This window comes from Spinacia oleracea, chromosome 2 (genome assembly GCF_020520425.1).
Source record: "Spinacia oleracea cultivar Varoflay chromosome 2, BTI_SOV_V1, whole genome shotgun sequence".
NCBI lineage: Eukaryota > Viridiplantae > Streptophyta > Magnoliopsida > Caryophyllales > Amaranthaceae > Spinacia > Spinacia oleracea.
In genome coordinates this window covers 90,135,572-90,161,358 of record NC_079488.1, presented here as the reverse complement: position 1 = coordinate 90,161,358, position 25,787 = coordinate 90,135,572, and the positions used below count along the sequence as shown (strand labels likewise).

At 36.0% G+C, this 25,787-nt stretch overlaps 3 protein-coding genes across 47 annotated transcripts; 1 reads left to right on the top strand and 2 right to left on the bottom strand.

Moving 5' to 3' along the window:
* Window positions 1-5,442: 5,442 nt before the first annotated feature.
* On the top strand, window positions 5,443-11,561 carry LOC110794069 (uncharacterized). Its single transcript, XM_021999012.2, has 5 exons — window positions 5,443-5,609; window positions 7,386-7,539; window positions 7,723-8,848; window positions 9,521-10,191; window positions 10,314-11,561. Exons 3-5 carry the CDS (start codon window positions 7,755-7,757, stop codon window positions 11,330-11,332), a joined length of 2,784 nt encoding a protein of 927 aa, XP_021854704.1. The 5' UTR covers window positions 5,443-5,609; window positions 7,386-7,539; window positions 7,723-7,754; the 3' UTR covers window positions 11,333-11,561.
* Window positions 11,562-11,933: 372 nt separating this feature from the next.
* Window positions 11,934-15,683, bottom strand: LOC110794070 (germin-like protein). Its single transcript, XM_021999013.2, has 2 exons — window positions 15,488-15,683; window positions 11,934-12,593 (listed from the first exon to the last, which is right to left on the bottom strand). The coding sequence occupies exons 1-2, from the start codon at window positions 15,615-15,617 to the stop codon at window positions 12,043-12,045; spliced, it is 681 nt and encodes a 226-aa protein (XP_021854705.1). The 5' UTR covers window positions 15,618-15,683; the 3' UTR covers window positions 11,934-12,042.
* Window positions 15,684-17,699: 2,016 nt separating this feature from the next.
* On the bottom strand, window positions 17,700-24,998 carry LOC110794067 (uncharacterized). 45 transcript variants are annotated; one of them, XR_008928220.1, is made up of 9 exons: window positions 24,743-24,998; window positions 23,757-23,828; window positions 23,571-23,632; window positions 23,394-23,450; window positions 22,161-22,223; window positions 21,073-21,156; window positions 19,652-19,770; window positions 19,401-19,558; window positions 17,700-18,104 (listed from the first exon to the last, which is right to left on the bottom strand). XR_008928220.1 is itself a non-coding variant. In XM_021999007.2 (9 exons), the coding sequence occupies exons 1-6, from the start codon at window positions 24,466-24,468 to the stop codon at window positions 20,449-20,451; spliced, it is 432 nt and encodes a 143-aa protein (XP_021854699.1). In that variant the 5' UTR covers window positions 24,469-24,726; the 3' UTR covers window positions 17,700-18,104; window positions 19,401-19,558; window positions 19,652-19,770; window positions 20,299-20,448. The 45 variants fall into 45 exon arrangements, 8 of the variants coding, with proteins under 8 accessions (XP_021854699.1, XP_021854700.1, XP_021854701.2 ...); XR_008928222.1 differs by having other exon boundaries at window positions 23,762-23,828; XR_008928218.1 differs by lacking the exon at window positions 24,743-24,998 and adding an exon at window positions 24,340-24,723.
* Between the last annotated feature and the right edge of the window lie 789 nt (window positions 24,999-25,787).

Below are 25,787 nucleotides of genomic sequence, written 5' to 3'. Positions count from 1 at the left end.
TAATAATTGATAACTAAACAACCACTTATCACCTAAAACTTTGTGCAAAGGTAAGTGTAACAACTATTCTGGGACGGAGGGAGTAGATGAATATTTATAAGAAAAATAATGAATAAAGGAAGAGAAATTGAATGAAAAGTTGAAGGAAGAGTAAATATTATGGAATAAGAAGGATATGATAGTAAGTTTGCATGTTCAAAAATAGTATAAAGCACAATGTAAAAACCATTATAAAACAGTCTAAAAAGAAAAATTGTAAAAAACATTTTAAAACGGAGGTAGTACCAAGTAGACATCATTGTTTAAGGTAAAGAGAAGAACCCTGGAATTTTTATCTGTGGCAAATCAAGTAATTTAGAGATGGGCTGTGGAGTAACAATTTTTTCGTACCAAGAAAAATTACGTATAATTTTTTGGGACAAACAACATATCAATCGTAAATTCGTCTATCTTTTTATTAGTCATTGATGCACCAACTCGATCACTCTTTTATATTGATACTAGTATTTTATGCACGCGATGTTAAAGATGGCTGGGTCGGGCCGGTCCGAAGCCCGTCACGAAAAAAACTCGGTCCGGCACGGGCACAAAGTCGTGTGCCGGGCCTGAGCTTTAATTTTTTGGGAAAAGCACGACAAGACTCGAGAAGACTCGACCCGGCACGACAAAGCACGTTAAATTTTTTAAATTAGTCTTAGGCACGCCGGGCCGACCCGACCCGGCACGAAAGCCCGTGGGCTCGGGCCGGGCCTGGGCCTTGTTTTGAACTTTTCGGCCCGGCCCGGGCCGACACGATACAATGTGGCCTAGATTGGTCCCGACCCGGTTAGGCCCTTGGGCTCGGCTCGAAGCCCGACCCATGACCATCTTTACGCGATGCGTGCGTGAATTTTAGAATGCATGTAAACCTACATTGATAAATCAATATTTTAGGTTTATTAAATATAAAGGTAACTTTTAAGTATTTTGAGTGAACTTTTTATTCCGGCGTACAATATACACTACTTATAAATAAGAATTTGTGCAATTTATATGGTGATATGTAATTTTCTTGTATTTATGTAAAAGAATAATGAGTTTTTTCTTTGGGATTCAAATGAGGGTTACAATCCAAAGAAAGTAAATAACAGAAAAGAATAATGAGTTTTTACAGTCTAGATTATCTTTTAATTTCCGAAATCTTTCAACTTTTAAATAGTAAAAAAATATGTGGGGGTAAGTATTAAAAAAAATTAACATGTAATATCTTCTACTCCTTATTTGCAGTAAAAATATTCAATTCTAATAAATTGTAAAAGTTAATCACATTCCATTTTTTAAAAAATTGGAAAGCATAACTAACTGTATTGAATTGCCGAAATTAAGAAATATTTTTTTTTTATTTTTTTTAACGGAATATTTCTTTTATTTCTTTGAAAGTTACTTTAAAAAGAAAAACCCAGAAGATTTATTTATTTTATTTTCATAATTAGAAAATTAAAAATAAAATACATTTAAAAAATATTTAAGGGTTAATTTCGTCTTTTCATTATAAGTTTATTGGTGTTTCAAACAACAACAATGGAGGATTATAGTTTTCAAGAAACATTAATGTTGATTTTGAAAAACTAAATTCATGATATTGTACTCTGTGTTCTTAAAACTTAATTACTCTATAGTAATTTTTAAACGCATAAACTTAAGGTTGCGTGACATGCGTCTAATTTTTCTATAAGTTCTTATTTGTTTTTTTTTTTTTTTACGTTTTGCTAATTTAAGTAATCTTTTAATATGATAATTTATTATTTATAGTTTACACAACATTTGATATTGAAAAAAGTAATGTGAATTAGTATGACAATATTGTTATTTTACGTTGGTTTCATGGTGCCTATGTGGGTGATAGTTAATGAGTGAAGATGATGAAGTTGATTAATAAAATAAGATAAACAGTGCAATGGAGTATCAGTAACAGTCTTGTCAATTTTATTTTATTTTAACCAAAAATCGTAAATTAAGGCATTTAATATTTATATGGTAAGTCTTTCTGTTTTTTTATTTTTTTTATTTTAATAATTTATTTTTCAATTATCAAGGGTGTAATGGACTATTCTAAGGGGACACCAAAAGTGGTTTTAGAAAACAACCTTAACTCTTCACTTATATAATGTAGATTTTGTCTTCGGCATTGAAAAACAATTTCAAACGTTAACTTTGTTATTGATCTATTTTATATTACTTCATCAAATTGTTAGGTGAAACCTAATGATTACAATTTTTAGAAACAAAATTCAATAACTTTTCCAGATCTATAACTTTGAATAAGGAACTTTTGGCTAAAAACGGCCGCATGTAGGTGGAATAAGGTCAAACATAAGTTCAACGAAAAGAGGTGATAAATTAGGAAGGAGAGAGGGGGAGAAAATTAGGTGGGAGGAAAAACTGAATTTAGGGTTTGTTTTCCTTTGCCTCTTGGGTATTTATACTAATCCTTACTTGGCCTCAATTAAGGTTCAGGAACCCAAGCTCAAAGTACCGAGTGAGCCTTCATTTGTTGGTGTATTATATCTTTCAGAAATCGTTTAGGTGGACTGAGTGAGCCCCCATTTGTTGGACCTGAGATGGATCCTCTTCTTTTTTTTTTTCTTTTTTTGATTCTTATTTATCGTTCTTAAAGCATTCAGATTGGCTATCATATTTAGATGGCATATACTCATACATGTTGTTCATCTTATTGAAATCGTTAAGAAATACAAAAAGGGGGAGTGGAATTCTCCGGATTTATGCTAGGAAATAAGTTGGACCCAAAGTTAACTACAGGCTCAACACTAACAGGGGTTCCAGATCCAAGTTCAGATTCAGATTTGGATTAATCGAATAATAGGCCTTCTTCAGTGGACACTTTGAACTTTATCCCTTGGGCGTCGATCTATTCGAATGTTTTGCGCCAGTTGCACTCAATGTTGTATGTTGATGCATACAACGGGGTTATTAGCCGGGTGGGATCGAACTCTTCACCTTGCAGGGTTAGGGTCATTATTTCAGCTTCTCTCTTGACTAACCCGAACAGTAGCCCTAGGGCATGCTGGTTTGGTTATTCGTTGTTCAGCATATTACAGTCATAGAAAATCTTTAGTCCCGGTTCAGAAATGCAACATGATCCCAAAGGGTTTCTGTTGCTACTTGGCTCTCCAATATTTGGTAGAGGAATGAGTTCGTCCTCTATCATATCCTGAATGGTGGTCCGCAAGTGCTAGCAGTTTTCAGTGTCATGGTCGTTGCCCTTATGGAAGTTGCAGCAGGCATCCTCGTTCTAGAACCGGGATTTGATTTCAGGATCAGGCATTGGTCCGAGTGGGAACAACTTACCTTGGCAGTGTAGTCCCTTGTAGGTGGCAGTCAGAGTTGTCCCTAAAGGGTTGAACTTTCTATCTTTTATCCATCACTTGACCCTTTTAGAGCACTAATTTCCACAACATGAACTTCCTATGTTTGGGAAGATTTACCCTTGTATGTGTAGACGCCTACATTTGTCCCTAAGCCTAATACGGTGTGTTCGATGATGAAACCAAACACCGCTTGACTAAGCTTTCCTAAGTATGCGACGAACGATCCATGACTGACTGATAATTCCGTAAACCATACTTCCAATTGTAGAAACTGCTGTTTATAGTAACTGCTATGCCTGAATGCTGCCCAGAATAGTAACCGTATAAGATAAATATCCAAGTATTTAAATCGCATTACGATTTATCATTGGATAAAGGATAAGAGTTGCATCCCAACCCGTATTCTAAAAGATAAAACCGTGAGTGAGATTCGGGAAAAAACCGGGTAAAAGTGGAAAAGTGAAGTAAAACACCATCGCTAAAAAATTCTAGCGCTGGAACGTACGCGCCACAATATTTCCAGCGCACAAACCCAAAGCGCCATTATTTTTCAGCGCTGCGATTTGGTTCTCACACAATCACACAAGATAAAGTTTTAATCCAGCTGTAAATAAACACATCTGGCACTGACATGTGAAGCGTTAGAAAATCACAGTGCTTCTGATCCAAGCGTTGGAAATTTCTAGCGCTGCACACATCTCAGCAGAAAACTCACATTTCTCAATTCTATCTTATTCTGGCCTATTTTACTATAAATAGGGGCTCTAAATTCTGGAAAATAACACACATTCCTAGCCTAAAACCCTAAACTTGAGTATTAACCGAAGCTTCTCTCTGTCCCTTATTCGTGTTGTCTGCCGCATTTACACTATGTTAAGCAAACCCTGCCCGCACGACCGCCTGTATCAGTCCGAATACCGTCGAAGTGCTGCCGAAGTCTTAACCCAATCCTTAAGCCTAAAACATACAAAAACTCTAGAAGAATCTCGTCCCACAGTCAGTTAGTCATCGCAAATTTCGAAGGCCAAACGGAAAGTTAGCAAAATCAAGTGGTAGGTGTTCTTGAGAACCGCAGTATAGCCTACGCTATACTGTAACCTGAATCTATATTTTACAGCTTTCACCACCATATAAATCTGTTCACTTTAATCTGTTATATTACTTTACCTAAATCAGATAACTCTTGGACAAACAGGTTTATTTCTAAGCACCTTGAATTAACCTAAATCATTGTTTTGACATCTGTTTAGTAATATCTTTGCATTAAAATCAATCCAGAGTAGTAATGTAGCATAACGCATGTCCCGTCGTCGTCACATTACACTAGTAACGTCGTTTTCAAAGAATTAACATTTTACAAATTTTTCTAATATGTAGTTAAAGATATTAGTGGTCAAAGATATACATTGGCAAGCGTGTCCAGTCAAAATGGGCCAAATAACTTAAAATAGGGGGGTACGGTGTAATTTTTTGCCCATCTTTCTCTTGGTTATTTTCATCTAGGCATATCTTTATACATTATGCTTTTGGTCAACTCGATAATAATATTATGTATTCATCCGTTTCAAAATAATAGGGACACTTTGACATTTGACACTTTTCACAAATTTCAATTTGACATTATTTGTGATTTATGGGTAAGGAAAAATATAGTCATGTGGAGTTTTGTTTGAAATATCAACTTTTTATAATTTTTACGAATACAAAATTAGAGATATTATTGTCCAAAAATTTACATTGACAAGCGTGAAAAAGGTGAACTGTCTTCATTATTTCAAACCGGATGGAGTATTTTAGTGCAATGATTTAAATGAGTCCGTACACATGCAAAGTTAGTTAAAGCTACATTTGTTTACCCAAAAAGAAAAAAAAAGGGGGAGGAAGAATTTTGTGATCAAGGGTGAATGGGTTTATTGCACATTCAAGGTTGACCAAAGTTGAGTTGGGCAGAATGACATTAACACTCATATTTGCAACCATTTATGTTAATACAAATCTGAACTTGCAAATAAAAGTCAACTATAACTACCTAAATAATTAACATATACTTGTATATATATAAATATCTGGCTTTTTCATACAATCTTTGCAATTTTACGTTTCCTAATTTGTAAGTTAAGCTTTGATTTTTGGTGGTGTAAATTCTAGGTTATTCTTTGGCTTCCTTTATTGAACAACAAGGAACCTCAAATCTTCGTGTCCCAACGTTATTTCATTATATAATTTTTCTTATTATCTAAGGTAATTATACTTCTTTGACTTGTCCTTTTTCATACATTTACAGAATTTGTTCATTTATTTTATTTAATTCTTGGTTTTATTCTTTGTATCATCGACATGATCACTTGAATCTTGGTCTCGGGAAGTAGGGTTTGACTAATTTGAATTTTGAAGAGCTTAATGTTATTCCTTTCATCTCCAAAATGAGTAGCGAGAATACTCCCTCCACATTTTTTTAGGTTTAAGAAATCATAGTTGAATTCGATACGATAATAATGTGAATAGTTAGTTGACAACAAAGGAATAGGAATGAAGCAAGTGAGATGTAAATGTTACCAAAAGTAGAATTCTTTATAATTTAAGTAGACCAATAGGAAAGTAAGAACGCTTAAACGATTGGTGAGTGGTAGTAAAAGTTAACAAAAGTGGAATTATAATTTCTAAAAAAATACGGTCGAGAGTAGTAAGTATAACTCCTAAAAAAATTAGGGAGGATGTAGCATTATTAAACTCAGGTGTACTCGGGAACACAGTGACCGTGCTAGAATTTTGATTTTTATTCTCTGTGTCCATCAATATAAGGATAGGTGGTATTTGTTGTCATTTTTATAGAAATTCACCTAGAACATCAAAATTATTACTTTGTGTAAGACTATTTATATATTTTTACGTATTTTACCCATCAACGTGGTGGTATGGAGTATTTTTTTCATTTAGAATGAGGCCTTAATAGACCTGATTAAAAGGCGGGCCGGGTCGGGCCAAGGGCATAAAAATCTGCCCATTATATCGGGTCGGACCAAACTTCGGGCCGATTTTTTGTGCCCAAAACCCGCCATTTTCGGGCCGGGTCAATTTTATAACTAAAATTGTTATTTTGCGTTGCCCAAAGCCCGCAATTTTCTAAAAACGGGCCCGAAAACCGGGCCGAAAAAGGCTGTCCAAAACCCGATAATTTTCGGGCCGGGCCAGCGTTGATCAGCTCTAGGCCTTAAGAGTATTATTAATCATAATAATAGAAATTTCAAATATAAGTTTATATATTTAGAAAATGGCATATTATTTTAAAACGAAAATGTGGCCTTTTTTTTTTTTTTTTTTTTTTTTGAGATGTAGGAGAAATTACTTTGGCCTGACAAGAGGTTTGAATTTTTTTTTTTTTTTTTAAAAAAATGTCGTTGAGCCTTGAGAGGGAGGAGTTTGTATGTTTTTGCGTGTCTGAGAGAGCTACAAGGGTGATGATGAAGATGAGTTTCATTCTCAAGTTTAAGTACCGTCCTAAGGCTTTAACTAATTAAGCTTGCACGGTGCTTTTACGTACACAAAAAATGCTCATCACTTTTTCTTTTTTTTATAAAAAATGATTCTGTGTGCTAATAGTTGGAGTATGCATTAATTTAATTTTTTGAACTAGAAGAAATATACAAGAACTGTAAGGAAGAACAATTAATAATAAAGGTAGAGTCTATGCCAAAACGCAGGATTAGCCCAATTTTAAGGCAGCAAAACTGGCTTTATATTAGTAAGATTGAGTGGGATAATGTATGAGAAGTAGTGATTATAAAGCATAGCTCGATTTTCTTAACAAGTTTTTTATGTAATTAATAATTAGAGATGAGTAGGTGTTTAGACCCATGTGATCTAGGATACATTTCTCATGAATGCTGCATATTGCTTGCAAGAGCAATTTTCACAATTATATATAAACTAGTTTGCACACTTTCTGTTGCAATTCATATGAAAATATCACACAATTAACACTTTTTTCTATTAACTTACTCCTTTTTGTGTTACCAGTATTATTTCTTCCTCGCTGCAAAGTGTAACTTGGTTGAAACCCTTATTCAAGGCTCATACCGGTGTTCTGTTTCTGTTGCTGTCAATGATTAAAGTGCAGCTATTGCAGGAGTAACAGCTACAGCAGCACGATATCAGTACAGTTGAAACTAAGGTACAAAGAATTGTGTATTCTCGTTTTTTATGTACTTTGGCCGGTTGTACCTATTGATAAATTCATATTCCAAAACATAACTTGATATTGAATGTGACTAAAGTTGCTTGATATGGAATGTGATCAAAGTTGCCTGATATTGAATGTGATCAAATTAAAGTTTGTGTTTTTTGGGGTCTGCAGGTGCTTAGAAGTTGTTTTAAGAAATATAAAAGATGGGTATTTACAAGAATCCGAGTACTAATGCTAAAAGCGGAGATTACCTTGAAGGGATGTTAAGTGATTATGTAGGAGGAAAGGGGAAGGTGAAACATCATAAGAGTGGGTCAACTCGGTTAGTAACAACACTGACTTGCCTACAATTCGCGTTTGCAATTTATGCAACGTTTCTTTTGTATTACATGAGTCCATCAGTTGATCTACGGACAAAACCAGACTTCTCATGGGCAACTCAATTTGCAAAGCAATGGAAAGACTATATCATCCAACCCAACATTGTGAGCCACTATCAAGAAGTATCTAATTTTGTAGCTACTGAAATGCAACCAGCTGAAGTCTGTGAGCAGGAAAAGATTGATTTTATGCAGAAGAAATCCAACGATGTTCAAATGATCAAGTTAAAGAGAGAGCTTTATGATGAGTTGTTGGATTTTCAAAGCAAGAATGTTGGCATTGAGACTCTTGAGCAACTAATGGCAATGCCGTCAAAGTGGGATTTGAAAAACAGACCAAAAGTTACAGTTATTCTAAACCATTTCAAAAGGAAAACTCTTTGTGCGCAGCTGGATTCTTTGCTGCAGCAAACTCTACCCTTCCACCATGTTTGGGTTCTCGCATTTGGGAGCCCAAATGAGCTGTTATTAAGAAGAATTGTCCAAAGCTACAATGATAGCAGGATTAGTTTTGTGAGTTCAAACTATGATTTCAAATACTATGGAAGGTTTCAAATGGCTTTGCAAACAGAAGCCGACCTTGTATATATCGTTGATGATGACATGATACCAGGGAAGAAAATGCTTCAGATTCTGTCTCATGTTGCAGGCACAGAAAAGTACAAGAATTCAGTTCTAGGTAGCATAGGGAGGATTCTACCTTTCAGACAGAAGGATTTCACCTTCCCCAGCTATAGAAAGTTTCGATCCAAGGAGGCTGGCCTTTATCTCCCTGATCCAGCTTATGATATCCTTGTTGAAAAGGTGGTGCAGGTTGATTTCCTCTCAAGCTCATGGTTTTTGTCTGCCGAGCTTGTCAAGACTCTTTTCATTGAGAATCCTATGACCTTTATGACGGGTGAAGATCTGCATCTAAGGTAACTCATTCATCTTTGCTTTCACACTCTATTTACATATGATCTTTCCTGATTTATCTGTCCTGCTTAGTATGTTTTTGATGCAACTATGTTATGTATTGATTTATATGCAATCTGCTTTATATTCATATCCGAGTACACATGATCTTCTCTTGATTTATCTTTCATGCAACTTAAGTTTTTTGATGTATTTTATTTTCTCTAATTTGCTTCTATTTTCATCAAGGGATTGTATTATGTCTATATCTGATCATTATATCAGTCAATGACCACCAACATTGGCAATTTATGCTTCAGCATTCGACCTAAGTTTTGATCCATAACTTAAAATTATTGAATTTGTCCTCCATATGCTAGTAGGAATTAAGCTCAAGCTGCCTCCTTTTTCTATTTTACCTTTTTATATATGTTGCTTGTGTTGTTGATTCGTTTGGATATAGTTTATTGTTCGTGGAACTTTAAAGGTGGTAATTTGCTTACCATTTGGGATTGGTAATTCGCGTACCATTGGGGTTGTTAACTTCACATCTGTTATATATAGTATTTGCTACTTGGATGCAATGAGAAAATTAAGCCATTGTTTTTCATGCCTACTATTCCCTCCTTCCATGTTTCCATCTTTACATGTTATTTGGTGTCAAATGGTCTAATGTCCTTGTGGTTGGCATGCAGTTATCAGCTTCAGAAGTATAGGAATGCTGGCTCGTTTGTGCTTCCAGTGGATCCGAAAGACAAGGAAACATGGGGAGATAGTGAACATCGGCTTGCTTATGTATCAGAAACTACTGTTATTTTCAAAGATATTGTTCAAGTAAGAGATGATCAGTGGTGGAGAGCCCTTTCAAGTGGTTATGTAACACAATGGGCAGCAATGTACCCTCAAAAGATTGACGCGTTGTTTTATGCACACTCCATTGAAGAAGTGAAGGCACTTTCTCCTCTTCTTGAGAAATTTAGATCTACTGTTGGTAAGAAGGCCTACATTGTTGTCTCTGGGGGAAAGCACTGTCCTTGTGAAGATGCTGCTGCAGCTTTGAACTGGCCAAAATCAGTTTGTAAAGAGAGAAGATTTAAAATATTTGACCTGGGAGTTGGTGCACTTTCAGGGGTATCAAACTCTGAAGTACCTGTAGTACAAAGTGTTTACGCTAGCATGAAAGGACTCATTCAAATTCACAACCCCAGTGTGGTAATTGTTGTTAATGATATTGATTCTGATGTGAAAAAGGCTTTGAAAATGGCGTCTGAGACCGGTAAAAACGGTTCTATGCTTGTTGTTCTACCTAGAGTATCTGTGCCCAAGGTCCTTTGGATGGCTGATTTAAGATCTACTGCTTTGCCAAGTAAGTCATTTCCTTTTTTCTCTTTAAAGTTTCTAATTCTTGTATCAGATTAATGTTAAAGCACGTAAGATTGTTCTTTATCAAAATTCTGAAGCAAAAGATGTACACTCTTTTTGATACAGATTGGAACAAGATGAGAATTTCCATCAACATTATCACCCAAAACCGTGTGCGTTCTCTGACGAGGCTTCTCAAGTCTCTGAGTAATGCATACTATTTGGGTGATGATATTCCAATCTCATTCAATGTGGACAGCAGAGTAGATGAGGCAACAATAAAGCACTTGAGCACATTTGAGTGGCCACATGGGACAAAGACTATAAGAAGGAGAATCATTCAAGGAGGACTTATTCGTGCAGTGAGTGAGAGTTGGTACCCTGCTTCAGATGATGACTTTGGTCTATTACTCGAAGATGATATCGAAGTCTCTCCTTACTACTATCTATGGATCAAATATGCACTCTTAGCCTACCATTATGACCCTCAAGTATCATTTCCTGAGCTATCCTCCATTTCTCTTTACACACCTCGAATAGTTGAAGTTGTGAAAGAGAGACCCAAATGGAATGCAACAGACTTCTTTAAACGCATTCATCCAAACACCCCTTATCTCCACCAGCTACCCTGCAGTTGGGGCGCTGTTTTCTTCCCAAAGCACTGGAGAGAGTTCTATGTTTACATGAACATGAGGTTTACTGAGGATCCCAAGAAAAACCCGGTACAGATTCCTAAGTCTAGAACTAATGGATGGCAAGCTTCATGGAAGAAGTTCCTGATTGACATGATGTATTTACGAGGGTATGTGAGTCTGTATCCTAACTTTCCAAATCAAGCTAGCTTTTCAACAAATCATATGGAACCTGGAGCTCACATAAGTGCTAAGGACAATGTTGTGAAGCATGACAAGACAGATTTTGAGGTACCCTTATTGGCAAATGACTTCAGAAACTATTTGCCTAATGGTAAGTTGCCTTCAGCTTCTAGATTGCCATCGCTTAACCTCTTCAACCAGGCTGTTTCTCTCAAGGGCTTGAAGTCGGCTGGCGCCAGGTTGAGAATGGATGTCATCAACTGTACTGCACAAGAAATTGTAACAGTTCATCATGTTACAGGCCTACCTAACCAGTGTGCCAAGTTCTGAGACCTCTAATTTATTCGATGCTCTAAATTTATATTCTTTCTTTTTTATTACTTTTATAGCATCAACACTTGATTTTGACTCTTAGTTGTAAGTCCATGTAAACACTATTGTAAGAATATTCACAAACGCGATTTTAAAATTTGTTTCATTGCATTTGTACATTTGTAATCAAACCCAAACTGGCTTCCTGTGCTACATTAAACCAAAGAGAATCTATTGAATTTTGTTATTATTTGGAAATTAAATCAAATTCAGATGTATATAATACAGGGGGATAAAATTGACTAGAATAATCTCAACTTTAGGTGGTTTTTTTTTAATAATCCTAATTATAAATTTTTTTATGGTAATCCGAACTTTAACTCTTTAAGGGTCATTTCCTTTAGATAGGTGCACATTACTAGTGACGTGATGAGTGGGTCGAATCAACATTTGCGAATGAGTTTCAATTCTCTCTATTATTCGTTTGTTTTTTCTATTACTCTCAATCAAAATGAATTTTAGGGAAAATATAGGTTTAAATAATGAAATTGAATTGTTATGGACAAGCATCAAATAATCATCAATGTAATTGTTGTTGTTGGGATTTCAAATTCATAAATTCAACTGGCAAATGTGATATCACTACGTTTTATTCAACCAACGGTGTAGTGTAGTACGATAATGTTAAACCAAGAACATACAAATGACATGGTTATTAATCCGCTATGTCATTCAAATCTGCGTGACTGAAGGTTCTTTACTATAACTGGATTGAGTTGAAAAGCCCTGCTTAGAACATCGACAGAGATAGGTGGGTTAGCCCCAAAAGTAGCAGCAGCAATAGTAACAACACCAGGATTTTGGCTGCTAAAGGCAGAAAGTGCAACAGCAGGAGTATGACCAATATTAGACTCAAAATGAATGAGACCTTGAGGAAATATAAAAACATCTCCTTTGTTAAGTATCTTTGTAAATAACTTGTTTTCACCATTCTGCAAATTAGAAGTTATGAAACCAGCATAGAAAGTTCCTTCAAGTACTGTAAGGATCTCTGTGGCACGAGGATGATGGTGGGGAGTGTTAACACCATAAGGTGCTACGTCAATTCTAGCTAATGATATACCCAGTGTGTTTAATCCTGGAAGATTCATTGCTGTAACTCGTGTCACATTCGACCCTACTTGGTTGTTTGTGTTTCCTGCCTTGTCTAGCCCTTGGAAATAGAAGTCCTCCGCTTTCACCACCATTGGATTCTTACAGAACAATCCGTTCACAAACACTGTCATTTTCAATTTTCAATAACAACATTAAAATATCGTATTTCTAAGCCAAACTCGTCATAAATTTACTCATATGTTTCAACATTCTGCACACCATGCATACAATATTTCAAATATACCGTTTATATAATATTCCCTTCGTCCCGGAATACTTGAATCAGTTTGACCGACACATAATTTAATACAAAGTAATTAACTTACTATTTAATTAGATGGTAGTTGATACTTGATAGTGCACTACAAAAAAAATCTATCTTGTATAGCAACGGACTTATAACCGTTTCTAATTTAGAGATTGAATACTCATCATCCGTCTCTAAATTTATTTAGAGACGGATATACTTTTTTCGAGGGATTTATAAATCCGTCTCTAATTTAGGGACGGATTTCAAAATCCGTGTCTAAGTTAGGGACGGTTTAAAACCCATCTCTAAGTTAGGGACGGATTTCGAAATCCATCTCTAAGTTAGGGATGGATTCCAAAATCCGTGTCTAAGTTAGGGACGAATTCCATAATCCATCTCTATGTTAGGGACGAATTTCAAAAACCGTCTCTAAGTTAGGAACGGATTTCAAAATCCGTCCCTAATGTGTTTTAGCAATTTCAACACGTAAAGTCCACGAGCAATTTCTCATAGACTCTTCGTAGAAAGTTAGATCTAAATTAGAGACAGAATTAAAAAAAATCCTTCCCTAATGTGTTTTAGCAATTTCTTTAAATTAGGGACGGAATTTTAAATCCGCCCCTAATTTAGAGACGTAATGTTAAATCACACATAGAAGTATACAAGTTGTACTTGGTGTAGTTGGTTGGAGTTTCTCCTTGTGACTTTGAGGTCACAAGTTCGATTCCCCTTATCCCTTCCCCTTGCAAAGCTAGACCGGGTTGACCAAAGCGAGATTTCAAACCAGTAATGGGACCGAGTTGAACCGAACATCTAACAATAGGTAGCAATTATTTTTACTTGCTAAATTTAGAGACAGATTTAAAATCCGTCCCTAAATTTTAGAGACGTATTTTTGAATCTGTCCCTAAATTTAGGGAAGGATTTTTGAATCCATCTCTAAATATAGGGACGGATTCAAAAATCCGTCTCTAAATATTAGATACGGAATTTATGGAATTGGTCCCTAAATTGAATAAGCGACAAGGTTTTTAATAACGAATGTAATCCGTCCCTAAATCCGTCCCTAAGCACCAATATCAACGGATTTGACCAATTTAGAGACGGATTTGGTCCGTCGCTATATGAGCTTTTTTTTGTAGTGGTGTGGTATTTTTTAATATAGATAGGGATATGTGTCAACTTTTCAAATGGGGTAAGGGGTAGGGGAGGGTGCATGGACCACACAGTGACATGTGAATGGGTAGTTGATATAATATTAATAAAATTTTACCATTTATAGAAAATGTGCAAGTAATCCGGGACGGCTTTATAAGAAAAGCGGTTTAAATATTTCGGGACAGGTGGAGTATTTATAACTTTAATTATAAAAATATATAACTTTAATTGATATACATCGTCTGTTCCAATATTATTACACCATTTACCTTTAAAAAAGTTTCACAAATATTATTGTATCATTTCCATTATAAGAAATAAAATAGTTGTTCACACCCCAAATTTCCAATATACCCCTTACCTCTTAACTCTTCCTGATTTGTTCAATGCTTGTAATCACATGGGTAATTTGTATTTTTGTCTTTCCCTGTCTTCTTTTTACTCACTACCAAAATTCTTTGACATAATTAATATACATGGTGCAATAATATTGGAACGGAGTAAATATTAAGGTTATCTTAGAGCAATATCAAGGGCGTCTTATCTTCAGACTTTTCTCATATGCCATGTCAGCTTTCTATTAATATTTAATTAATTTTTGTTAAGACTTTTTCATACTCATCCAAATTAAGGTGATTAAATTTAAAGGTGATGATAAAGGGGATGACATGGTGGCAAAACCTCTAAAAAAGGTTGTGTTACAACAATACTTCCTCTGTTCTTTTTTATGTGACACAATTATTTGGACATGGTTCCCGATACACGATTCAAATATTAATATCTTCAATTATGGATAAGAAAAAATTATAAAAAGTTGATATTAAAACAAATATTTTTGAGACGAATCTAAAAGACCCCACACGATTATGTTTTTTCTTAAGTATAAATCACAATAGATAGTCAAATGAGTTTGTGTAGATAGTGTCAAAAACTCAATTGTGTCATAAAAATAAGAACAGAAGAAGTATATTATTGGTAAGGAAAAAAAGAAAAGGAATATAATGGAATGGGGAATAGTTACCCTCGTTGTGGGGGTAATTATTACCTACCATACCATAAGTAATTATTACTCTTATTTGGGGATAATAGCTTCCTTCTTCCCTTCTCATCACTGGAACTTCCCATCATAATCAGTGTGTGCAATTAGGTAAAGATGGTTGTGAAGCCCGATCCGACCCGGCACGAAAAAAGTCCGGCCTGTCACGGGCACGAAGTCGTGGGCCGTGCCTGGGCCTTAACTTTTTGGAAAAAGCACGACAAGGCACGGCACGACTCGACAAGACAAAACGCGCAAAATTTTGTAAAATTAGCCTTAGGCACGACGGACCGGGCCGACCCGACACGAAAGCTCGTGGGCTCGTGCCGGGCCTAGGCCTTGTTTTGAACTTTTCAGCCCGGCCCGATACGATACAACGTGGGCCTAGATTGTGTCCGGCCCGGTTAGGCCCACGGCCTGTGGGCTCGGCACGAAGCCCGGCTCGGCCCACGGCCATCTTTACAATTAGGTATTGCATATAAGGATTTTCAATAGTACTATGGAAAAGGAGAAGTAAAATTACTATGGCAAGTGAAAAGGTAAAAATATTGAAATAGTAGATAGAAAACATTACATCCATCAATGGGGTTATTAACTCCAACACAGAAATCTTGTAGCTGATTTGGATCAGTTGCATAAGCAACGTAGGAAGCAACGACTAGAAGAACAATGTAAACAAGGATATTAGTATTTTTAGGTGACATATTTAAGGGTTTAAGCTTTGGATTGAACTAGTTTAATTAAGGTTAAGGATATCATAGGATGGACAAATATTTGATCCTTTTATAGTGGAAAAAACAAGTTTTGGGTTTTTCATTGGTCATAATTTACTAACTTCCAATTTTAATAAGACGTATTGGATTCAACACGATGTCCATTTTTTATATAAGTAGTAGATCACTAAATTGAATTATTACCACTTATTTTGGTGTAGTCTTCCACTTTCACCACTACTACTACTAACTACATACCCTATTGGTCACCAAGTAACTATTATGACTAAGAACAGGTTAGCCGCCCTCTCCTCTCTGAGAGTCTGGTACAAAAATTCTCCCATAGGGTTCTAATTTTCTTGGTCGTTTAGGCTAGATTAGAGTTGATCATCATGGACCCGACCCGTTGATCCGGCCCGATATTTTGCGGGTTTTGGGCAGAATGATCCAACCCGTTTTCGGGCCCAATTTGAACTTTTTTAAAAAAGTGTGGGCTTTGGGCAACGTAAAACAACAATTTTAGTTATAAATTTGTCCCGGCCCAAAAATGGCCCGAAAAGCCCGCTAATTTTGGTCTGAAATAGCGGATTTTGGGCACAAAATTTTGGCCCGAAGCTTGGCCCGGCCCGACATAATGGACAAATTTTTATTCCTTCGGCACGGCCAGCCTTTTGATCAGGTCCAGGCTAGATATAGTTAATTGCTCTAAATGTAAGACTATTTTCTACCGTTTTTTTTTCTTAGTTTTTAGCTTAGGCTCTGTTTTATTGGACTTATTTTGACTGAACTTATATTATTTGAACTTATTCGAATTTAACTAAACTTATCTGTACTTATTTTGTCTGAAATAAGTCAAAATAAGCCAAACATAACAGAGCCTTATTCTTTATTTCAAAGGTTTTATTTGCCTGGTTCTGTCCTATGAGAGTTTTGCACCTATTTTTTTGGGTTTTGATTTTCATATTTGGTATGTGCTTTTTTATTTGTTGGTTGTGCGTATTTGGGAAGCAATCTAGATTCAAAATGATTTAAGGTTTTTCAATTATTGGATCCAGACTATTATAACACAAAATGAAGTTGTGAAGATTTCTACACGTAAAGATGTGAACCATCGAAAAACAATTTCCGTGTCAAATTTGAAATGGTGGAGTTGGAGTTTTGCTCGAGTATGGTTACAATTAATTATTGTGATTGTAAAATTTGTATCAAATTCTCTAAATATGTGTTTGCAGATTGTGATAATCATCGTAGATGTTGTATATCTTATTACTAATTAGGTTAGGTCACGTGCAACGCACGAATGAGATTGAATAAATTTTTTCTTTATTCTGATTAATTTATTTAAAACAAAATCATATCAAATTTTATCATGGGTTGTTGGAAAATTATTTTTTTTCGAATTACAAAATGATTAGTGCAATCTCATGAGAAATAGCCGACCCCGAGCGCGGAAGGCCTGATCAAGATTCATCATCGTCGGTGACGGGTCATGAGGAACAACCATCATGTCACTACTATACCAACGAGCTACACGCTCGCCCAAGAACCACATGGAATGATGAATCTCGAGGACCCGGGAGAACCACATGGAATGATGAATCTCGTCAGAAAGCGAGCACAAAAAGCCCGATCCGGAACAGGCACTACTACAAAACGCGTCATTTTTCGTCGCTTGTTTGGCTATTTTTCGACGCCTATGGGCGTCGAGAAAATTTTTCTCGACGCCCGAAGCCAGCGTCGAGAATTTGGCCGTAGAGAAATTCTCGACGCCGCGCGGCGTCGAGAATCTCGACGGTGTTTGTCGTCTTCAGAATATTTTTGGCGCCAATCAGCGTCGCAAATCTCGACGGTGTTTGATGTAGCTACATATATCTCGACGGTCATCTGCGTAGTAATATTTTTGCGTGCTTACCAACAATTTTTTGCGCGAATCATGTTTTGACACTATAAAGCGTCGAGAATTTAATTTTTTATTTTTTTTTAAATGGTTCATTTTTGCCCAAAGCAAAATCAACCTGAAACTAGTTAATTAAAACCAAACCAAACAGATGCTATTAATTATAAATGACAAGATTATATATTAATATCTATTATATATGCAATAATACGTACTTAGCTCACTCCAAATCATATCATATCATCAAATTAAGTTTACACATGTACAAACTATCAAATTAGCTAGCTATTTATCTCCAAAACATAAATTTAATACCAAAAGGTATGAACAAAAGCATCTAGACAACGAAACAACAGAAAACGTTAGAGGAGTACAGACCACTCCCTAACAACCAAACACAGGAGACACAATAAAAGGGTACACAACACAAGATTGCACACAGCAGCAATCGAACACCACACTCCCTGAAGACTTGCAGCACCTGGACTCCCTGCAGAACAGCCTACACACACCAGGAGCACAACCCACACCCTGCAACAGCAAGAAGCAGCACCTGTGCAGCTGAAAACAACACCAAACGCCTGCAGAAACATCAGTGCAGCAGCAGGCTAATTAGATAGTCTTTGGTGTATAGATAAGCCTAATTAAAATGCAGGATATCTTAGCAGAATGATATAAGTTTCAAGATCTCAACCCCTTTACAATGGCCAGCTTCTATGCTGCCTAGAGATCTCCTTGATTACCTAAAAGGCACTAGTTTGATTTGTAGTTGCGCTTTTATAGAGCTATGTACTATATGCTTGCACAACTTTTGAAAGAAGTGATATATTACATGAGTTCAAATATTCTGTTGTTAAATGGTCTTCAGGTACAAAAATTTATCAGTACTACTGTTTCATTATGCACCAGTTGATGACTTTCTTCTTTTCACTTTTCTATTAGATGTTTGAAATTAATAAACATAATTCATTTTCTATTTCTAATGTGTCCTTTATGTAACCTTGGAAATTGTCTGGCATACTTGTGCGGAGTATTACACTGTGATCTTGTGATGGATTTGCAACCACGAAAAGACCAAGTGTAATCAAGCTTCAGCCGTGAGAAATCGCCATCTATGTGAGGTAAATTGCTGGTATTAATTTCCAGCTGTACTATTCCACAACTTTATTTTTTGTGTCCCTTAATAAACAAAGTTTTAATTTGTGTAATTGTGTGCAGACTCTTGCTGACACTTGTTTTCTTGTTACCGGAGGTCTATCAGCCAGTCGCCTTCATGGTATTTTTATTCTCAGTCAACACACAAAGTTAGCAGCTCACTGTAATTTCTTCTAATTAGTTAGCTAAAATTGGGATTTTTTTTCTCGCAGTTCTTATTCCTTAAACCAAACAGCATGATTATTGATTCCTCAACTCTCTATATTCTTCTCTCAGTTTCTTCTTTTTGAGTTTTTAGAATTAGTAAAGGGCGGGCCACTGTTACCTGATTCGCTAGTATGAGACTGGATATAGGTACGCATTTCGCTACCTAATTTGCTAAATTTGACCAAAATTGTACCGTTTTCATGTTATAATTCGTTTATTTGGTTCGCGTTTCGTGGGGTGATTAGAGAATTAGGTAACACCGGGGCAGGCAGAAGTGTACATCTAAATGAAGGAAAATTGCTTCATCATGTGGCACACAGATCAATGCCTTCTAAATTCTCATCAACTTAAGTTTATAGGAAAATATGCTAATACTATGACATCAATGTTGAATTGTAGTTAAATGTTGAAAACACAAACACTACTCAATTGACATGTTATGTTCAGTTCTATTTTGTAATGTTCAGTTCTATAAAGTTAAACAGAAACTGTAATAAAAGAATTCGGGATCATACCTTAATCCGGAGAGGGGATGTTGTTGGTGTGTATTGCTTACCTGCCTGAGGTCCACCAAAACATCTCGTAATTCCACTTGACCAAGTAACTACAAACTCCTCAGCACTGAACTTGAGGAACTGTAAACTATGACTGCATTTGGAAGATTCACATCCAGCTGTTGCAGTCAGTAGCAGTAGCAGTCATGGTGTTAATAAATAGGCAAGTATGGTTCTCTAAATATTCTAAGTTGGTGGTTTCACTAACGAACCTTACAAAAAAGGTGGTATTCAGCTTTGAATCTTGTAAACGCAAAATTCTTAATCTCGGGAATTGAGCCAGGTACTTTGCCTCCAAATTGATTGAGCAAGAATGCTAGAATCTTAAAGCCTGCACATGGAAAACGGTTATCATCTCTTTTTTCAGTCTACAAAAAACAGAGAAGACCTTAAGATTATTAAACCATTAAAGACACTTGTTTCCAAAAATGCCAGTTTGATAAAATTAGAAAACAAGCTTGTTTTGAGAAGAATCCCAAAAGAAACCAAAGTACTAAAAAGAGACTACTGAAAATGATTACTCTAGATTACTCTGCTAAAAGTACACATAACATCATATAGCACTAATAGATTAATGAGGCTACACAAAGAATACTCGATCAGATGATTTTCGGTATTGCCCAAAGGTTTGGGAAAATAAGAACTGAACACAATAATAACTAAAAGCCCAACTAACCATGAGTTTTACACTTCTCATACAGTTGTGAGAGTTCTGAATAGTTTTATAATTTCTTTATTCAACTTCTTTCACTTATCTGATTTCCCTTTCTAGGTGGGTTGTTATATATCTACCAGATTTCATAGCGTACATAGTCCAATTAATATCAATTTGACAGATATCAGGGTTCTGTTTGATTACCTGCCTGAGGTCATTACCATTGCATCGATACCTCTAGTAAGGTTTCTGTCTTAGGCAGGTTTAGGGTCAGATGTATGGAGCCATAGTGTTATAACCCAGGAATATCTCGGTTGCTTTTGCAATTTTCTAACACCTTCAAACTTTAGCAGCCTAGTGTCCTTGCCTTTTTTGCAAATGAATATTCCAGCTGAATATCAAAAAGTAGTTAAATTGTGTACTTAAAGTTTACCAGTGAACATTAACGATTCTGCATATTAGAGTTTTTGTGCTCCTAGACATAACTTTTGTTTATTCTCTTCTCACAATGAAATACATGACTATTTTATTTTTCTTAGATAGATATCATTGTAGTACTGTCTTAATTCCTCTGCTGTTCACCAATTTTCTTTATACCATATGGGCAAGTGTTTTAAAAGGGACCAACTGCTAATTTCCCATTCTTTGACTATAATTTGTAAAGTGTAGACAATAAAACTTTCTTATAAACCATTTTTCCTGACCAATATGACTGGACACTATACTTGCATGTAGAGTTAATAATAATTATAAACCCCAACAACTGAAATCAATAAAACTCGATTAAACCACGAGAATTTCAATTAAAACTACACCATAATTGCCAATTTTATAATCTGAAAAGAAAATTTAGATGAGCGTTTTCATTGTGTTCCTGATTTATGTTATTTTCGTCACAACCTCACATGGACATCACTCAAATGAAAATATAAAAATTGCCAATTCAATGCTGTAGAAATCAATAACAACAACTTGTACCTCAGAGATAAAGACAATGAACCGAATGTCACACCAATGGTAGCAACATCATCCATTTTCATCGTCCCTTTGTCAAAAGCAAACCTAATTAAGAATAAAACATATCAAAATTGATAATTTAAATCTAACCTATCCATATTCTTTGAGCAGCAGATTCACCGAAATTGAAAAGTAAATCTCACACAAAGTTGTACCCAGAATATTGAAGAACCGAAAGAAGAGAGATAGCGAGATAGAGGGAGGAGAATACAAACTGCAAAGGGAAACGATTTTGGGAGATGAACGAAATTACAACTCATAGAGAGATAGATGAACGAACTTCTAATTAGAGAAATACACAAAAAAAAAAAAAATCAAATTATGGCTCAACTAAAGAGATACAAATTTAAACACAAGCAATCGCATATGCGACCAACAATGACCAGATCACAGTTTGACTTAATATGGAACATTTTCAGCATGTCAAAAGTACAGTTGAAGGGCTTGAGGCACTTTAAACCAATACATTAAGACTAACATAACACATGAAACGCTCAAAAGCTAGAAACCAACAACATAACTAGAGAACCAATGGGAACAAAGTCGTAGTTCAAAATCTCCAAAATAAAAATTAGACTTTCCAACACATCGACAAAATTACTCTGAAAACTTTATATGCACTTAACTGGTGGAAAGCAAGGGACCAAGTATCTATTATAAATTTATAAATGTAGTCAGAATACTCATAGGCCCATACTCAACTGTCATGATTAGTAAGATCTAGCACAAAATCTTAATTATTTCATAATGAAAGTTAATGTATATGACTAACTAGATTACACTTTAAGTCTACTACCCTCCTTAAAACCCGTGTGACCTTTATACTACAATCAAATCTCCACTTAATCCAACACAAAAAGTCAGCAAACTTAAACAATCAGAATATCTCGAAGAGGTCAAAGCACATAATCTTAAACTCTCATAGTGACCTTACTTATCTACTAGCTTATTCAAGAAGGCTCTTAGTTGGTAGAATGCAGTCCCAACTATAATGCTTCTAAGGGAAACATTTACAGCTAGGATTCTTAATAAAGGTAAGTAGTCATTACCTAATAAGTGTAGGTATAAACATGCTTTTCTTTTGCACTAATGTGGCATGAATTCTAGCAGCACTGCAGCACCAGAAGAAAAAAATAAGGAATATGTATATATAGTTTCTACATGAGGCACGTCTGCACATGTAGTAGTTAGTTAAAGCAATGACATATATGAAAGTTGATGTCCCTTCCATACAACAAGTACCTGTGTTTGTGTAAAATACTCTAGGAAATAGGACGATATATGCCAGCTAAAGAAATGAAATGGCAAAAATGAGTTGGTAGAATTCTAAAAACAAATAATATTTCTACTAAAAAACTTACCCACATCTTACTAATAATCGACTATCCCCAAATACCAAAAATGAGGCCATTCCAATATCATCAAAGTGAAGCAAAGAAAAGATGTCAACTTGACTGGGAAATTAACAAATTTCTAAAATGAAAATAACTTCGAAAAATAAAATTGTATTTTGCATTCTCTATGAGGATTGTCTAAACTCTGCTTTTTTCCAAGTGGACATGTTCAATGTCTTTGAAAAATGAAAATCCCCCAACATCCTCCTCCCACCGCCCCACATAAACATGATACAACAACAAAGCCTTAATCCCAAAATGAGGGCTCGGCTAACATGAATCGGCATAGGAGACCATCAATTTGACCAATCACACGAGATAAGAATAGGAAGTTAAAAGAGTAAACATGATACAAGTAACAAAATCTAATTTAAAATTGGTGACTCTTTACTTATGCTTTGCAATGCCTACGACTTCTGATCATATTCATGATTGGTCATTGGTTGTGATCATTTAACTTCACTAGGTTAACTAAACCATGCCTAACTTTGCTGATAATAAGGTTTCTAAAGCAGGTTGTGATAACTGAAAATAGAAATTTACCCATGTACTTAATTATACCCTCTAACAATCACCATATTCAGCAAAAAAATTTGACAAATACAAAGGAACACAAGAGAAATAACGATTGGCATACAAGAAACATAATAAAATTCTTTTCAAAGACTAAGAAAAACAAGACCCAACATTTAAATAAAAATCTGTAAAAGCCATAAACAAAGAAATTAAAAACTTAATTTCATAGAACCAAAAACGAAATCAAGACTGAAATCTAAGCCCCTAATTCAATGAAAGTGAGAAGTAAACCCCAAACTACTGAAATTCTTAATTCAGAATATGGAAGAGAGATTATGAAACAAAAAAAAAGAGACTGATAAATTAAGTTACCTTGCACAATATGAAACCTGCACCTCCATGGATAATAGATCTAAGAGAAAGGGGGATCTGAGAGAAGATGCAAATTAAAGTGAAAGGAGTTACAACTTGTAAGACAACGAGAGTGTTAGGGTAATCGATTAACAAACAAAAATGACCAGATATCAAATTCCAGATTTATTCACATACAAAAATCGCCCTTGCTTTTTATATGATTACCCGAATCATCTAATTTCCCGAATCATCAAAACCTAAAATCAGATTTAATTTGTTAACCCAAAAAGTCAAATCAAACCTAGATTTTATCTCCAACAAAACCCAGAAAAAACAACTTAATGAGTTCAAAATTGAAATCGATATTAATTGTGACCTGACCTGACCTGACCTGACTTGACCGCCATGAGAACAAGATTTAAGGCAGGCAGAGAATTTTCCATATGTGAGAATCTGGAATCCCAAAAGCAAGAAAACTGAGTGAGAAATTAATTGAATTACATTCAAGGAGATGAAAAGGAGGAAAATGGATTGAAAGAGCTTAATTAGAGATGTAGATCTGGAACTTCCGAAATATGGAGAAAGAGGGAAATTATCAGGTTAGGGTTTGAGAAAGTGAGAACCGTGAGGGAGTGGGGAAAGGGGTGGGGCGGTTCTCAACAAAAAAAACACGAGGGCATCTAAAGATGACCAGGCGCGAGACATGTTGTTTCTCGACGCTGGTATTAGACGAGAGGATAGACCGACCCGGAAGACCGTCGAGAAAACACACAGACTGCGATTTGATGCTGACGGTCGCCAACACCGTCGAGCCCATAGCGTCGAGAAATGGCGTATTTTGTAGTAGTGAGGGATCCCATCAAATGGGCGGAATACCGCCAACAAAGCACACAACCGCAATAAAAGTTTAATTAAATATCAAAATGCAATTCGAAGTTCAAGACTTCTCGGAATACAAGCATACCGGAGACCATAGAAGTATCAGTTCACAACGCCCCGACTTAGGAGGCATCGAAAGGGTAAGCCTCATTAAAAGGGCGAGGAGGCGGAACGCTGGGGAAATGCTCATACTCACATATCTATCAATCAACATGGAATAACTCAACCCATCAAAGTAATACAATTCAATTCAAAATTCAAAAGGAGTCCAAATAACTTTAGGACTCGCCACAAGGCTCCCATATCGACCGTAGCTCCGGAAGCAGTCCGTCGAAGTAGCTAGCCTTCAGCTCCGACAAGAGATGGCTATACGCCATGCTCCTCAGCTAAATCCAGATACAATAGAGAGCGCAAGTAATGACATGGACACAACTACTCCTGTCTAGAACCATCAGCTGTCCAATCAACACCAACAAGAAAAACCTCACCTTTTGCACCGCCTAGGTCCCAGCCAGGGTCAGTCCAGGTAGAATGTTGCTTACAACACAAGTAGTGCTACCCTAAGGCAATCGCCAACAGGCCTTAGCAACTCAAGAGCCTTTGAGCTGGCCCATTTCAGCAAGGGATCTAGCTCGACCTCCTGATCACTAAGAGGAAACCCAGTAATCATATCAAACTCATCTTTATTCATGTATCAATCAGTGATATTTTTCATCTTTATTTGTTGTTAACTTCACGCATTTCATTTCATATTTATATGTGTTTGGTTCAAAGTGGTAATTTTCTAAGAGATTACTCGATCACGAGTGAGGCCACCCATTGTAATAAATAGACCTGGTTATCGGGCGGGGCGGGTCAGGGTCGGTGCGGGTCAAAAGAGGGTCGGGTATTGAAAGGGTCATTTTTAGCGGGTCGATAGTGGGCGGGTCAAAAGCGGGTCGCGGGTCAATAGCGGGTCATTAGTGGGCGGGTCAATAAACGAGCAATGAAAAATGAAAAACAAAAGAGCCATGTGCAAGTACAAGTAAATACGAAGCTATACACGTAATTTTTTGTATCATTACTATTTTAATTTTCAAAATAATTGTAGTATAAGTTTGACCCTATAATGACCCTGTCCAATAAGAGCCCTGCCCAATAAAAGCCCTATTAACTTGACCCTAACCCTATATCCATTGGACTACCCTGTCTAATAACCAGGTCTAGTAATAAATCAGGCGTCCCCAAAGACATACCTCTAGGCACCATGATCACCCTCCAAGATAAGGTGTTATTGTTTATTTGTTATTAGCAAGTACGTAGTTGTATGTAACATTTGCATCAACTAGTCCAACTTGATACTTTTACTCCGGATATAAGTTGATTTAACAACTCACATGAACAAGAAATTGAGAAACATAGCACTAAAAAACCAGATTGACTTAAAATAATATTGGATAGTACAATTACAACCTTTACCCAATTAAATCTCTTACAAGAGGCACATGATACATTAATTAAAACTTGAGAATTCATAATTGTTCAAACACGCCA